Raw genomic sequence first — 17,462 nt, forward strand, 5'->3', positions numbered from 1 at the left:
TATCTCCACTGCTTTCCTCTACAGATAAAACACAGAAATCATAAAAGATAAAGATGACAAAAACCCCCAAGGTGGTCTGAAACAAACTTTTGAAGAAGAAATGTCTCCCATTGCACACCTTTGTTCCAGATTAGCTTTAAATTCTCCAGTCAATAAAAAGATAAGCAATTCATTTTACAAGCAGTTACACCACAGTCCTGAGATGTATCTTAGTCCATATGTTTCTTCATTTCAGCCCCTACTGCAGCCTTCTTTAATAACTGTGCATTCAAATACATGCGGGTTTCTTTAACATGCTGATAAACTCAGATTAATTCCACTACTGCTGTGGAGCAGAAATCTCCAGGGAATTAACGAAAAGATGCCACCTCAATAAGAGAAAAATCACTATACAGTTAACATATATTTTTTCTATCATGGTTGCATCAAATATCACATTCACTTCCAGAAGCTGACACCTACCCCTGGTTTTTGTTTGAAGCCTGAAATGAGATCTGTTTTGTATAAAGACTGTTTTAATTTCTGCACAGCTGTGTAAGAACAAATAACAAATCATCCTGGACTTCTTGATATACTACATGCCATTCCAGGCTATTGCTTGAAAAAGAAACCACTAATACAAAAGGTTTCACTTAGTGCAAGATTGAATGCAGCTCACTCATCTGTAGGAAATTCATTTCATAAAGCAATTTAGAATCCACCTAATCAAAAGAGCCTCACAAACCTATGCATGTTTGCATATACTTAATAATACTCAGTAATTAATCAATAATTATTTGTATTTTAATCAACGTTATTGTCTGTAATAGTATTTTACGTATTCTAAGAACACTTTGAATAGAAGTTCATCATTCCGGCTTAGGAAAGACCAGTGTTGCTGTCTCTGAACGTGAAGAAGCCTTTAATTTTAGAATATCAAACTTTAGAGTTTTCCTGGTTATGAAGATCCCATGCCCAGAGTCAAGTTCTCTTTCCAAAGGCTTTGCTGCTGCAGCTATGAGGCCCTAGGACCTGCGGTGTGTTCCCTAGCCTGTTGTCCATTCCTGTTCTTGCACATAAGTCTTTCTCAAAGGATCAAAAATTTAGTCACTTACTCCCTTTTCTGTTGCAAAAATATTGAAACTCATAAGGAATGTCTATGTTGCATGATCATCTCTGGCTTTATTTTCCCTCTCCATCTTTCCACCAGGGGGATTTGATTTGCTTAACTAACCTGATGTCTTTTTCCAGGTGTAGGTAAACAGGTCTACCACTAATCTATCCTAAATCCTGCCAAACTGCCACCATTGCCAACGCCCAGAGCCATGCCCTGTACAACAGAAGGGAAATCATGAAACACATGTTAATCTTTAGCCTTGCAGCTCAAATTCCTTCATTGATAAAGGCTATTATAGTGAATTGCCAGAGAGAAGCATGTCCTCTGAGCATGTAGTTTTGTGCAGATTAATTTTATTTGCTTGTCTTTAATAATACAGTAGATCATGTTGAGCAAGTCATTTTCATCTAACCTGTCTAGCGGCACTGTTAAGGACATGTTCTAAAGGCCTGAAATACAGTCTGGTCTTCTGTAGAGGTGCTAACAGAAAGGTGACAGACCACTCACACAAAACCACCTACATTTTTCAAAATAGGATTTTTTTTCCCCCAAATCTGTAGTGCGATATAAACAAATGCATTGTCTTTAACAACTTTGAAATCCATAAGACAGCCAAATAAAAGTGTTTTTCGTTTTTCTTCCCAAAATCTAAAATAAGCTGTGAAAGAATTAAATGGGAAGCAAACGCTGGGAGACTTTTAAGAAGTACACTTATTTATTCTGATGGGCCTCCTAGGAACATTTCAAATTACCTGTGAAAAGCCAGCCAGACACCGAATCGATTCAGTCCTAATGAGGATAGACTGGAGCAAAGCTGAGAGCTGGTCCAAGTACCCACTGGGTTATTTCAGCACACACATAAGGAGGTAGATTTAGTTTTCAACTGCTTCAGCTCTTCCACGTGCTGTCTGTTCATCCTAGCCAGGCATAAGAGGAAAAATATCAGAAGCTAGAACAGTGAAATCAGTAATCTATGCAAAAAGCAGTCCTAGTGTTATGGATCCAGGCTGGATGTGGCTCTGGGCAACCTGGTCTGACGGTTGGTGATCCTGCCTGTGGTAGGGGGTTGAAACTAGATGATCATTGTGGTCCTTTTCAACGCAGGCTATTCTATGATTCTATATGATTCTGTGATCTTGTAGGCCTTCATTCTGCTCTTCCTTATTAATGATAATTCTACAAATCTCTTTCCTCCACTGAATTGATTGAAGAGGTTAGTCTCTAATTTCCATTTAGAAGTGGCCTAAAGTAGATTTGATTAAAAAATATATATGTTAATAATAATTAGTTTTTTCAGAAATAATTGGGAAGGAGCGAAAAACAATATACCTTTGTTTCGGGTGGTGGTGGTGTTTCTAAGATAAGGTAAGCACAGCAGAAACCAAGCATTTTAGCCTGGGATACTACAAAACCTCTCACTCCCTGGAAGGTCTTAGTTGTACTCATGTATTTGCATAAAAGCTGTTTGCTTTGGACATTCTGAGAACCAAAACTTAAGAAGGAAGGAAACAAGGGGAATGCCAAGGATTTCTTCCTGCCCAGACCAGAATCCAGCACCTGGACCCACCAGCATGCAAATGTGGATCTTTAAGAGACAGATCTACTAATGGTGGCTGCATCCTAAGCCACTGTGGAGATACTGTATTATAGGATATTCCAGAGTTAGAAGAGACTCACAGTGACCAATGAGTCCAACTCCTGGCTCCAAAATTCAAACATTTTTCTGAGAGCATTATCCAAACACTTCTTGAACTTTGGCACTTGGGGCCATGACCATTGCCCTGGGCAGCCTGTTCTATGCCTACTGAGGGAAAGACTGCAGTGATCACAGCTTAGCTCCCTACTCAGTAACAACAGCCACAAATGTTGAAGCCTGCCAGCTCAGGTGACACATCTTTAGTGACTTAAAAAAACAGTCAGTGAAATAGCCCTCCTCTTCCTGCTTCCTCTTCCCTCTTCCCCTCTACAGTCTAACCTTCATCACTAGAGATCTGAAATGTCCTCCAACTTTTTCTTCAGAAACCCAGTACCTCATTTAGAGAAATCTCGGTTTGCTCAACACAAAGCTTTCCTTCTTTATGAATAAAGCATCAGTGTATTCAGGTCATGCACTGTTGCTGGTCTGGGAAGAACTATGCAGCGTTGTGAAGTTTGCCAAAGGAGGCACCAGTGATTTCATTTATGGAAGCAAAATAAAAGCAAAAAAAAAAAAAAAAATTAAAACAACATCCATCACAGATGCTCTGATGATTGTTGTTCATTTGTAAACCTCACTTCCAACATGGTTTCCAGCAGTAAGGCCTCTATTGTCATCTACACAACGATTTGCCCTCATTTCATCTTTAAAGAGGTTTGGTTTTTTGTCAGGAAGCACGATGTATCATACCCTGGAAATACCTGAGCATGACATGCTCTTTGTCAGGTTATTGCTTGTTTAATTGCATTGTCCATGTGAGCCATAAGATGTTTTTATCCTATATCCTTATTTTTTATGTATTTATTTTTAGGAGCACCTGAAAGCTTTTGACCGGGAAGTAAATGCATTTGTGGACTATATGTTTGGACCTCGAGGTAAGCTGCTCCACCTACAGTCCTTTTGGGAAACCTTGCCCATCCAGATTACCACTCAAATATTCTGATAGTTAGAAACACTCAACAGCCAACATTTTCTCTCTGAACGGTTTGTAATTGAAAAATATGAACTAGGCAGAATTGTGAAGTATTCCTAGGCAGGAACATAACACTGTTGTAGGATATCTATAAATGCAGAGCTTTGACAGAAAGCCAATTCATTTCTTGTTTTGATTGTTTGATATTGTATGGGAACTGCTGAGTCACGGCCTGAACCTCTGATTAATCACCTCTGATTAATCACCTGAGGCGAGCAATGAGGCAGCCCTGGGAGCACAGCTGAAAGCAATTCACCTGTGCTGCAGGAAGGGGTGGAGCCTGGCTGCACCTCTCCTAGACCCATTTAAGAGCTGACTACCAGTGAGGAAGGATCTCTCTCTCTTTGGAAGATCCACTCCACTGGAGTTTCCTGAGCAAGTCCACGACACAGGTAAGCATCCTATTTATTCTCTTTGTCTCGCTGTGCCTGACTCTCTTGCTTATTTCATTATTATAACATCTTAATATTATTAAATTATATAATATTCCTTTATATAATTTTCATTGATTATACAGATGTATTATCTGTAACACAAATTAAAACCAGCCACATCATACCGCAGATGAAAAAAGAAATGAAACATTTCTTTCAAGCTTACAAATATCACTAATTTTTAGAGTCCTCTGTTTCTGAAAATACAATAAGATTTCAGCTTTACATCTCAGTGTAAATTAAAAAAGTGAAAATTTTGATTTTTCTGAAAATAGAAGTTCTGTTCCTGGGGGACTGACATTCAATAATCTAGGCATTGTTTGGCTCATCTACCAAACAAACAGCATAGTTCAGAGGGATGCTCAGCACAGCAGCAATAAAACGCTTTTAGCACTTTGCAGGATCACATCCACAATTTCAATAACCTGATAGATGGTGTGAAAGAACAGGTGCATCTTTTCATTTCCCGTTCTTTCTGAAGGAGTTTGGCTGAGAATAACTTGGATTACTGTAGTGTTTGTTCACCAGAACTTGGAGGTGCCTAGTGCTCTATTAGGACTGAAACAGGTAATAGCTGTAACAATAGTTAGAGCCAGGAACAAAAATACTGAAGTAGGACTGCAGAAAGAAAGAGAAGGGCTACTGCAAGGTGAGGATGGAAGTGTCAAAAATCAGGATTAAGATTAGAATAGGGCCAAGCAACTGAAGTGAAAAGCAAGAGAAGAGTATAGACAGCAGACCCCGCTTTCAAGAAAGGGTCTTGTGAGGCCACCTTGCTGCTGGTAGGCCTGGTTTTTAGGGTATCCAATTCCAGGAACAGTGTTTAAAGTCAAAATCGCTGCTGGTGGGGATGGATGATACACTCATTTTGTTGCAGTACTATTTTAAATTGCAGAAACAGTTCTTGCTTATTTAGGAGAAGAAGGGAAAGAAAACTGTGACATTTTTAAAACCAATAAATTCTCATTCTTTTTTTTTGGCTGTCTGGCTGAGTACAAAATGTTTTCCATCCCTTCTGCTGTAGACGCGAAGCTTGAAAGAAAGCTTCCTAGTGAATAAACAACAGCTTGGGAACTACAGCAGAAGTAATTAAACTCATTCTACCTGTCTTAATTAACAGCCTCTACAGTAATATATTTGAATATTATCAAAAACCAAAACCCAATTATTAGCATAAAAGTACTGTTTGTTTTTTTTTAAATGGGAGTGGAGTTCTCTACCACTTCTCTTTCCTCATTGGTTCAGAAAAAAATTTTTTGAAGGGGCAAGTTATAGTCAATCCAACACAGATCTCTTTCGATTTTTACAAAGCGCGTCAGTTATGTATTATCTGTAGTACTTGCCAAGTACATCACCATCCCTCTCCAGACATGAATGCTGAAGACAGCATTTGTTTCTCCATGCCTCTTCACCATAACGATGCTGCATCATACATTTCATGAGTAAGAAAGCTTCCTCCAATATGTTTACACCCATAAATAATTCATAGTCAGACGCAAACTGCTTTAAATTGGTTAGAATGGCCCCACAAACAAAAATCTAATAAATTCTTGTGAGAGAGTTCCCAGTTGTCTAAAACCAACAAGTTATCCCCCTTCTTTCTCTGCATGAGTTTTCATATACTGTACCCACTTCATTTGGCAACAAGATAGTATAAAAATAAACATCAGTGCTCAATTCTTTTCAAATCAATGCCATACATGTAGTCTATATTTTTGGTAGCAACTCTTAAGACAGGAGAATCACTACACTGGCTATAGTTATCATTACTTAATGCCAAACTGGGACAAAACCAGGCATGAGTTCCTGGAGGCAACCTTTGCTCATAGTAGTAGTTACCAGATTAACACAAACTGCAGTACTGCACAATTAGAACAAAAAGTGTGCTGTTAAAGATACAAATTTGATTGAGATGAAGGCCTCTTTTGTGCTTGTGCTCTTCACTGCCAGCTGGACTTCATACACAGATTTAGATCAAATTTACATTTGACCTTACAGACCAAGTCCTTTGGATCAGGGAACAGAAGATGCATACATCCTTATCAGTTGCATCTCTTGATAAGAAGTGGTCTTACAAATTGATTTTTGTCCATGCTATTCTGGATAGATTATCTATACAGAGGACAAAATGGTTAAGAGTAAAAAAAAAAAAATAAAATACAAATTACTCTGAAAAAAACCCACCTTTTTTCAGGGCTTTCTTGCTCTACTGATATTTAACATTATGCAAAGCAACACTGAGTTGTAGGACCCAAATCTAGTTAATGGGTTGCTTTTTTAATCTGTCAAAGAAGCAAAAGAATAGATATTTTAACAAAGTTAAGATAATAAAGTAGTAAGCGCTCTTTCTCTACTCAACTGAATATAAACAGTAGTAAAGCATTGCTACAGAATCATCTACCCTCAGCATCTGAAAAGATCTGAATCTATTCATACAACAGCTGGCTAACGCTATGCAGAGACCTCAATCAAAATGTTTCTAAGCCTCCCTGGTAAAAGACTGATAGGTTTAAAGAGCCTGGGAGGCTTGCCACTCATTTCAAAGGAGCCAAGATTTCGCCCCAAAAGTCTGGCACATAATGGGCAGGGACTGTGAATAAGCTCATTCACGGAACAGTCAGCTTGGGTGCGCCTTCTCCTACTCGTGTCGTCGTCCAGCACTTTCACACTGTAGTTTTATTCACTGCAGCAGTCTCAAATTCAGATGCTGTATGGGTTCAACAGTGTAAAAATAATGCTTCCTCTCATTGATACTGTATTGCTTGAACACAGAGTAACCTACTGTCAGTCAATATAAATACTCTAGCTTTTTTTTTTTTAATACAGTCCCTTTGCCTTCCTACCATCTAAAAACCTCCCTCTTTTGTGATCTAAGGACACAGAAACAAAACAATCAGGATTCTCTGGCTGCTTTTTGCTGATAACTATCTTACCCTTCAAGGTACCAAGGTCAAGTAGGAAAACTATCAGTAAGGAAACTGGTTTTAATAATTCCTCTAGACACCTGAAAATGAAACAGAACAGATCATAACTTGTCATGCTGACCTGAACAAACACGAGCAGATTGTATGGATCAGACCACATGGTTGTGGCCACTCAGTGCAGAGGAAAACTAGCTTTCTGAGGGCATATTAGGACAGATCTGGCACTGTTCAGTTTAATTTGTATTCTTGTCTCTTCTAATTGCTTTTCCTTGCTGAGCAAACATACTGCTTAGTTAACTGATACCAGTTGGCCTTTGGGCAAACAACCTTTATAAACCAAATGTCATATCCTCCAATGGGGAAATCCTTTCTAGAGAGCACTCTTGCTGATATAACTGCTTTTTTCATCTTCTTTTAGGATACCAGTAAAACAATTTAAACCCTTTCACTCCTAAAACATACACTAGATCAACTCTTACACATACAACCTTTACCAGCCCTCTGACTTCTGTGTCCTGTTTAGAGGCCACATGAGAGCAGAATTACCTCAAAAGCATCCTCCCAAACCTCTTGTCACTTTTGAGAGGGTTGTTGGAAGCATTTTACTCTCACAATAAGGTGACCTCAAATAGTCATCGAGCTCTGAAGATAGAAAACATTGGTAATGCACAGCAAAGCAAGGCCACCCTGAAGGAAGGATGATGCTTTGCAATGCATGGTTGTGCTTTCACATCTGGTATAGCCATACACGTCTTTTCTACTGGGGAGAGGAGCTGTTTTGGGAGTCCAGAAGGAAGAAGCAGAGCCAGGAGAGCACTGGACTTCCATGGTAACTTATGTCTGATTGAAAGGCTTCCCTGCAAAAGAGCTTACATCCTAGGTGGACCTCAAATCCAACAGCTGAGAGTAACAGCCACTGCAATGGAAGTGAGGAAGTGGAGGGAGACTAATGAGCAAGAAAGCAAACCATGTTCATAAGCATTTAAAATGTCACTTTACTTATACTTCTGCACATGTGTTTATGAAGAAAGAATAGCCAGACAGAAAACAAAGCAGAACAGCGATGTGCAACGGTTTTTAAAATACGCAGGCACACTTTGTGTGCATCACCCACTGACCAGTCCTTTCCAAATTCACCACAGGCTGAAAATACAGTAAAATATCTCTTTATGCATTGTAAACACCTGTCCTTTAACTTAACACCTTTTAATTAACCTGATGTCAGTGTTTTTATAAAACATACTAAATTTTAAACAGTTGCTGAGAGCAGCAAGAACTACTGTGAGCTACACAATCGCTTCTCTCTGATTTACTTCTTCACATACAGATTTAGAATGGCCTTTTCGAAAAACCATGATGCCCCTTGTTATTTCCTTAGATAAGTGTTCATAGAATGCTGTTATGAATTAACTTTAAAATTTTGCTCCATGTTGAAAAAAATAAATAGAAAAAAAATTCTCTTACTTATGACATCCAGTTGCTCATAGGGCAGCAGAACAGTTCCTGCAGATTGGCATGCAGGATTAGGCTTTGCTCATACACACTGAACTATCTGATTACTGTCAATGAGATTACTTGTGTGAATAAGGCAAGCAGGATTTAACCTTAATATTGCATTTCAGAATCAGGCAAATGGAACAGAAACCAGAAGAAAGTAAGCTTTTACATTAGTAAATATCTTTGATAACCATCAAAGTAATCATCTACAATTTCTTTTTTAAATAAAACGTTCTTGGAAAAAACTTTGTAGAAATGTTTTCTAGCAAAAGTTATTTTACTTTCGTATGGACATAACAAAAGCAAAATTAAAATAATGTGTGAACTGACAACTTTTCATGCATACTTCGTATTTAATATTAACTTCAAGCTGTCCGTCCATTAACAGGCTAAGATATGGTTTAATTAAATATTAAGTTAACACATTAATAAAAGGCATACAGGATTATTCTCTTTTCATTTTCTCATCCTTGTTAAAATGAGGATGTGAAAGCAACCTTAGGTTGCTATGGAACACTTTTTTGTGGCTTTCACCACATTCTCTGTACTAGCATGCCACACAGGGGAGGAAATAGCAGCAAATGGCTCTTGAAAGTGAGCAGAGCATGGCAGATCCACTCCCAGGCTTTTCACAATATGACCTGCCATATTTCAGTAGTGTTTTACTATGACATTAACTGCTTCCTGCATGCATTTCTTTCCAGATTCCAGAGTTAGAGGATGGCTCCTTTTGGATTCTTACCTTCCTACCTTTTTCCTCACTGTCGCATACCTGCTGTGCATATGGTTGGGCAACAAGTTCATGAAGAATAGGCAGCCTTTCTCTCTCAGGGCTCACCTCATTGTATATAACCTTGGGATTACGCTGCTGTCCTTGTACATGCTCATAGAGGTAAGTGTTCTTCAATGCAACACAGCTGACGAAGGTGAGAAACATACATTTTTTAGCAAAAAAAAACCTTAGAAGCATAATTTCACAAGGAAATTTGATATCAACAGCAAAGTAAAATTAACGTCAAGCACGCAGCAGTTGGGCAGACTTACAGAGTACCCCCTCAAATCAGCCCTCAGTTTCAGCTGTCCTTTCTGAGCTCCAGTCCATCCCTGAAGACAACTGACCACTGCCAGGGCAGCGTTTACAAGTTTGAATTTGAATCTGAGCACTTGCTCAACTAAAACATGCCCACACCTCATTGTTCAGCACACAACTACGCTCAAGGATTGTTTCTCATTTGCATGACTGTTGATGAAATTATTGTTTTGTACAAATGCCCGTATTTAAATGTATACTGATTTACATGAGAGTTAGTACTGATTTATGATATTGGCAATTCAGTGGTATTTTTCTGCTATTTTGACTAAAAAGCCTTCCATCACGTGGGATAGCAGAAACATTAAACATCAGACAGATGATAAAAACCTGCCACTTCAGCCAAGAACATGTGCTCGGGGGACTGGGAGGCTGAATGTGGTCTCACAGATTATTTTCTGAGTATTTATCAGGAAGGAACATTGCTCACAGAAATCAGGATCCCTTCAGAACCAGAAGGGAGCTATGAAACAAACACTAGAAGACAAAAAACACTAAAATATTTTTTGACGTGGCAAAATATGACTCAGGGCATGAGAAACCTGGGCTGAAGGATCCTCTTGGTGTCAGTGTGATCTGTAGAGGTGTAAGCTGACATCACACACTCTTGCCTGCACAGCTCTCTCAGTATTTCCTGCTTTATGGGCTCAACTACACAGCAGTTTCCATGAGAAAACCAAGGACAGAGTGTTCTTTTAACTGGACAAGAAACTTTGCTTCACTCAGAAGCTAAACAGGACCCTAAAAGGTTTCAAGTTTTAAATTAATTTAAGCTAAACCCCAGGTGAGTGGCCAGGTCAATAGGTTAAACAGCAGTTCAGATTTGTGCTTTTGTGAAGAAGACTGACCTTGCTACACAGAGCTTTGTCCTGGTCAAACCTCTGTCTGACTCCTGGAGTCACTCTGGGTATCTGAGTGTACAGGATGAGGCCCAGAACTAAGGAGAAACAAGCCCAATTATTGCTGGAAGGTCTGACGACTTCATACTGATTTTTCTCCAGAATTTACATTAACACTTCAGTGTTTAAATCTCCATACAGATAATCTATCTATACAGATATGTCTTTTGTAGCAAAACTCAACAAAAAGGATAAACTGTACTGAAAAATACTGCTCCCTATCCCTTATAGGCTGATTCGACCTGCCACAAGCAAGTGAATAAGAAATTTGGCAAGTTGCAGGTGAATTAAGTGAACTTGTGTTTTGCTACCTTCATATCCTTGTAGGAACTGCATTGAATCACAGAATGGTTTGGGTTGGAAGGGACCTTTAAGACCATCTAGTTCCACCCCCCTGCTACAGGCAGGGATATTTCCCTCTAGACCAGGTTGCTCAAAGCCCCATCCAGCCTGGCCTTGAACAGTTCCAGGGAGGGGACAGGAAGCCAACTCTCTTCCAGTTGCCTCATCACCCTTCCCAAGGCTAACTTCATTGCAGATGGTCACTGATTTGCACAAGTCCTCAGATAAATCCCTTCAGACCTGGTCCCTGTAGCTGGAGCCTGCTGACTTGCATCACCCAAACCGTAGCCAGGAATGGCTGGCAGTGCTTCCCAGCATCCAGTTCTGCATTTGTCTGGAACCCTGGGACAGTGTGGCTGCTTTATTGCAGATTTTACAGCTCTGGACTGTCAGCCAGGCCAGCTGAACATTGCAGAAGCCATTCTTTCATAATAGAGTCTCTGTATAGAATAACTTGTTTCATAGCCTGTTTGTCTGGTTCCTATTCACAGCTTTTACTGTGAAGGAGCACAATGAATGTTGAAACTTGCAGACCTGCCTGAGGAGCTTGAATGTCCCTGCTGAAGAGAAACAGGCAAATCATAGAATTGTTTGAACTGGAAGGGACCTGTAAAGACCTTCTGGTCCAACTCCCCTGCAGTGATCAGGGATTCCTACAGCTACATCAGGCTGTTCAGAGCTCCATCTAGCCTGACCTTGAATGACTTTAGGGACGGGGCATCCACCACCTCTAAGGGGAACCTGTTCCAGCACTTCACTGCCAGGAAGGCAGAAATCTTCAGTAGTGACTAAGGGTACAGTGACTCCATGTTTCAGAACGTCTCATTTCCAAAGCCTCTCTCTGGCTCCTACTTCCTCTGTCTTAAATGGAAGGTAAGCTCTTTAAGACAGGAGTTGCCTATATTTAGAGCCTTCTCCACAGTGGTTTATGTAAACACAACTGATCTCTCTAGTGAGTATGGTTCAGGATTAATTCTTAATTAGAGAGATCTGTAACAATGGCCTTATTCCTCCATCCTCCCACTTCACCTCCAACTCTCTGTAACAGAGATAAACCACAAAATAATGAGCTCTGTTATAAAGATGAATAACAAATTGTTCAACTTCTCTTCTTGGTTTTGTTTACAACATGCCACACATCTTTTCTTGTGGTAGCTCCAGAATGGAGTGGGTACTACTTAGATGTTCAAAAGAAAAAGACCTTGTCTATGTTAGGAGTACAGCCCAAATGTAGACTATCCAATATGCTAGCTTTAATAAGAAACACGATAAATCAACTGGTGGGGATAGCTGTGCTGCAGTTCTTCAGTTCTTCACTGTGCCTAACCTAGTTTCACAGTCCCTTGACTACAGTCAAATCATGCAACCTCAAGGCAGGCAGGAAGTCAGAGCTTGTAGCAAAAACTCTTAACTCTTTTCAATCTTCAAAGGCAGATTTCCACTTCTGATCCAGAAGCTTTCTGCATCACACCATGGACATGAGGTATCTCAGGGCTGATTTTAGCTCCATTAACTGTGAGTCCAGCCAATCCCTCAAGTGCTTAAGATGTACCATGCATGAAACAACTACTGTCATTTTAATAAAAATCAAAACCTTTATCAGTTTCACTGAATCAAGAATATGCCTTTCCTCTACACAAATCTATGCTTAATACTGCAAAGGTGCCAACTATGAAGAGGAAACCAGCCTAATGTTAAAAGCAGTCAAGTCTCTATGTATTTTAAAATTAATTCATGGGCAAGTCAGCTCTCAGACCACACTCCATGGACCTGTAGGTTGAAATCCTCACAATTTTGTTACTGAATTGTACCTGGAAACAAGGCAGACAAATACTGATGTCTGAATTGAGAAACTACTCACATGAACATGATGTTACTCTTTATCATTAAAAATACAATCTCTATCAGTATCTTAGCTTGCTTTCCCCAGCACTATTGCTACTGCCCTATTTAAATTAAATCTCAGCTAGCTCCCACCCATCCTTTGTCAATTGGGCACTGAGAAAACCAGGGCTCTGGCACAATCTAGGTCAGTTTAAAAAGATCTAGAGATGTGTCATTAGCATATGAGTGGCGTGGTATCTCAAGTGCCTTTATCCTCAGGTAGATCCACAGACTTACTACAAATCCACAGGAGGTGAGGATTGTAAGCAAGTAACCTATCTATGTGAGTAAGCAGGTCTTGCATGTGAGACCTGTCAATCCAGAGCAAAAGTCAGAGCTGCCTGCTGGGTGCCAAAAGGAATAAAGCAGAATTGCACAAGTACTATGAGCAGTGCACTAAGCTTCTTAGAGAGACCAGAAGAAAATTCTTACACCTTGCAAGATTAGAAAAAAGCATCATGATTTCCTCTATTTTTCATTTTTCCAGGAGCTGAAAGTTCAATGCAGAGTAAGCCTGAAGTTTCTGAGTTAGATTTATGACCTGAAAGCAAATCATAAGCACCAAGATGATGGGAGACTTCCAGGAGTTCAAGAATTGCATTCTCTGTATTCTCTGAGAGCAGAGAAAGGTCAAAAGCTTAAGGCTAGCATGATTAGGGCCACCATTTTCAGCCCTACACATTGCAACTGGGATGACATCTCATTATGATGTCAGGATTACAGAAAGTAAACCGAAATAAAATTACACTTATTTCATTATTATAATGCCTAAAAAGAGAAAGATGTGCTTCCTAACTGTGCAAGTGTTAAAAAGCAGAGTAGATAGAGCTTGAGTACTGGAAGATCTGAGGAAAATTTAAAAAAAAATCATTTTAGATTCCAGTTGTTTTCAACTGTCCTGGAGTTTTGCTACAGAAGTCAACAGATTAACAAGATGATTTACTTTAATATTGTAATAAATAATCATTTAGTCCTTCACAAGTTGTCAAAAAGCTAGCAACCATAAATTTAGCAGAGAAACAAAGACTGATACTTGAGTTGATGGCTTCCTTTGAAGTAACGCTTTTGTTAGCACAAAGGCTATTTAAGCTTAGGGGAGCAAGAAGAAAAGAACAATAAGAGAAATAAGAAATCAGGTATGCTTTCCTATCATTTGGAGGAAAAAAAAGGAGAAAGTGTAAAATGTGGACAGCAAAAGGTCACTGAAAAGGCTGTGCAAAGCAGTGAAGCATCAGGACAAAAGTAATCAAGTTTTCTGAACAAGTTAGAATGCAATTTGCGTTGAATTACATTCCCAGGCATTCTTCTACCCTAATCAGAGTATTTGTTGAGAGAACTGAGGAGCTGACTTTGCTGCTCTCATTTGCAGTTCTTGCTGGACACATCATCCTCATAGCTCAGGTTTCATTCTCTGAATTCTCCATGTCTCTCCTAATGACCTTCCTGAGCTCTGCATCTAGGTACAACTTTTAGCCAGTTTGTTAACCAAACAGCACTTGATCTCACTTACTTTCAAATAGGTTTTCATAGAACATTACTGGAAATCAAGATCAAAAATTTCACATGACGAGATTTATCACATCATACAAGGTAGTATACAAAAGCTGTCCAAGATAGGAGATATAATCCTCCAGTGTGTCACACTGGAACAGGTTGCCCAAGGACGTTGTGGATGCCCCATCCCTGGTGGCTGGATGTGGTTCTGGGCAGCCTGGTCTGGTGGTTGGCAACCCTGCATGTAGCAGGAGGTTGAAACAAGATGATCACATCATGGTCCTTTTCAACCCAGGCCATTCTATGATTCCATGAAAGGAGAAAGCATGGGACCACTTACTTCCTCCATTCTGGAATAAGTAGTCTCCTACGCAGGATAGGAGATAAAGCACGGATTCCAGCTCTAAACATCGCAGGTTGAGATACCAAATACAGGCAACTGTAGTACAGGATTAGCCAACCTTTTCTATTGGTCAAACCTGTTTAATTTCCAGACCTCTAACTAGACAAAAACCTTACAAAAGAGTAGCCAAAAATGTACTCTATGCATTTCTGTTTTCATTAAAAATATCTCACTTGCTCAATAAAGAGGAAAAACAAAATATTTTCAGTATGAAAAATCTTGTAGATTCAGCACCCATTTCATGTTTGACAGGGCACCATTACTAACACTACATTTGGGGAAACTGAGGCACTGACCAAAAGGCAGCGCTGGGACCAGGCTTCCAGTATCCCTCAGACCTAAGCTGAACAATCCAGCCTAAGACACTTACTAGTAAGGTTGATAGTCTTGCCAGACTATAGCTTACTTGAGATCTTCAGGGCATAACAGCAGCTATCTGTTCCACCACAATTCTTGGAGACCTGTCTAAAAAAAAGGCAACCTACATGAATGTTCTTCAACAAACTCTATTCACAGATGAGTTTACAGTTGAGTGTCTTAGCCAGAGAACCCTTCTGAATTGTTTTAGTTATTAAGATTGTGTTAATGATTAATTCAGGATGATTAATGTTACATTCCACTATCTGCTTATTGTATGAAAGTGCCATTGCCCAAGTACCACTGCATCATACCTTCACTTCCACCACATGGGGAAACAAATGAGATTTGACATTGTGAATCCTTATTCTCTTTATATTTGAGTAGGCAAGTAAAGGTCATTTACTGGTGTAACTACTGGAATCAATTAAGAAAACTAGAGCAACAGCAAAATATGAAACCTCTGCTACTAAACAGAATGTCGCTACTTGGCAGAAATTTTTCAAAGGGCAACTATTTTCATCTTTACCTGATCTTTTTCTTTTTCCATATAACGTCAAAAACAATGCACGTGTTATTATTTTCAGGATAGGCTTACATAGTTTACATAAGAAGGTAAAATATTCACAGAAATGTTTTCTAGAGAAATAAGTTGCATTTCTAAAGGAGAGAGCTTTCTCATTTCTTTAACACAACCTCCATTTGCACACGCTTCCAATAAAAAAGGCATTCAAGGCCAGGCTGGATGTGGCTCTGGGCATCCTGGTCTGGTGGTTGGCAACCCTGCACACAGCAGGAGGGTTGAAACTAGATGATCTTTGAGGTCCCTTTCAACCCAGGCCATTCTATGATTCTCTAAACAATACCATCAAGTCTGAAGAATTGTAAGAGCACTCACCACGTGAAAAGGAACACAACTGAGCCAGTAAGAGTAACACACTTAATATCAGAGAAACAGAGAGCTAGTAACTGAATGTCCTCTGGTTGCCAGCTTCTCTTCCAGTTACGTACCTGGTTCATTTGGTACGTTCCATTAGGTGAGCTGCTTTCCTTCTACATAGTAGATAGCCAACTTGAAATTGCTCATCTGTCCATTTCTCCACTCAGCACCATATGCACTCTCCCCTTCTTCCTGCATTTAACAACACACAATAGGGAGATTTGCTTATAGCATAAGGAAATATTTCTCCTTTTGCATTGCTTTGGATTTACCTCGTTTGCTTGGTTGGCAGCAGGGATATTTCTCCAGGACAGCAAGAGTCTCTCACTAGTAGGTCTGTCAAGCTCTGTTCATACTGCTTCAGGACACAGGTAAAATACTCAGTCGTGAGCTTTAGAGTAAGGATCACTGCACTAAGTAACAAGAGATATTCATGGATGCCTTGAAGGCTGTAAAGCCAGAGAAATGTAAAAGGTGCACTATTTCAGTGCATATTTCCAAAAGAATTTGAAGCCTTTGCAAGTGTAAAACAGAAGATACTAGCAAGTTGTCTAGTCTGCAAGCATCAGTTTACAGAATGAATGGGAACTTACAATACTCTCACGATGTTGTTTTGCTTCAGAACAGCTACAGGGTAGGGGAGGACTGCCTTGTCTGTTTCCAAACATCACTACTGTGTTTTCTGTTCCAGCTCATCCTTGCCACGTGGGAAGGAGGCTACAACTTGCAGTGCCAGAACCTCCACAGCGCTGGGGAGGCTGACATCCGGGTGAGGACAGACAGCACTCAGCATCAGCAGCAGTCCTGCTGCAAACAGATGTTCACTTCCTGATGCATCCTCACTATAGAAAGCATGGCAGGGAGCATTTTTATAAGCCATACATCAGGCACATATATACATACACACATATGTGTAGGATTCTATGTGTATATATTATATATATACACACACACAGACAAATGTTTTACATACATTTTTATCCTGACTATTGAGAGTATATGGATCATTTTAAAGACTAAGAGAAAAATCAGTCACCTGCAATGTTGAGCTGTAGGTGGAAATGCATTCAAGTCAAACTCTGAACTCCAGAAAACTTCGGATCCCTTTTTGTTGCCTTGGCTCATCTCTTATTTCAATCCTTATTTCTGCATCACAGCAAGTCCATGTGTTCAGCCCTGTTGCTTTCTAGATAAGATTAGAGCTCGAGGGGGAGAGACTAGACAACCCATAATTTTCTTCAGCCTTCAAAATGTGTGCTTTGGCAAGGAAAATATCAGTTAAATGCCTTTTCCCATCATCAAGAAAATGTAAACAGTAACATCTGAAAGAAAATACAAACAAACAGAATGATTGAAAGGCCCATCCTCAAAGTATGTTTTTAAAGTTATCTTTAATTGTAAATTTATATTAGATAATCGCATTTAAGAATGAT

The 17,462-nt window shown here is 39.6% G+C and overlaps 1 protein-coding gene across 2 annotated transcripts in view; it reads left to right on the plus strand.

Moving 5' to 3' along the window:
- Positions 1-17,462, plus strand: part of ELOVL2 (ELOVL fatty acid elongase 2) — a 37,946-nt gene that overhangs the window by 16,535 nt on the left and 3,949 nt on the right. For both annotated transcript variants that reach the window (XM_090136945.1, XM_090136946.1), the window contains exons 2-4: positions 3,604-3,667; positions 9,325-9,512; positions 16,721-16,798. In XM_090136945.1, the coding sequence (XP_089993071.1) occupies positions 3,604-3,667; positions 9,325-9,512; positions 16,721-16,798 (330 nt within the window). The remainder of the gene's footprint in view (positions 1-3,603; positions 3,668-9,324; positions 9,513-16,720; positions 16,799-17,462) is intronic.

Source organism: Phasianus colchicus, chromosome 3 (genome assembly GCF_987193195.1).
Source record: "Phasianus colchicus chromosome 3, bPhaCol1.hap1.1, whole genome shotgun sequence".
NCBI lineage: Eukaryota > Metazoa > Chordata > Aves > Galliformes > Phasianidae > Phasianus > Phasianus colchicus.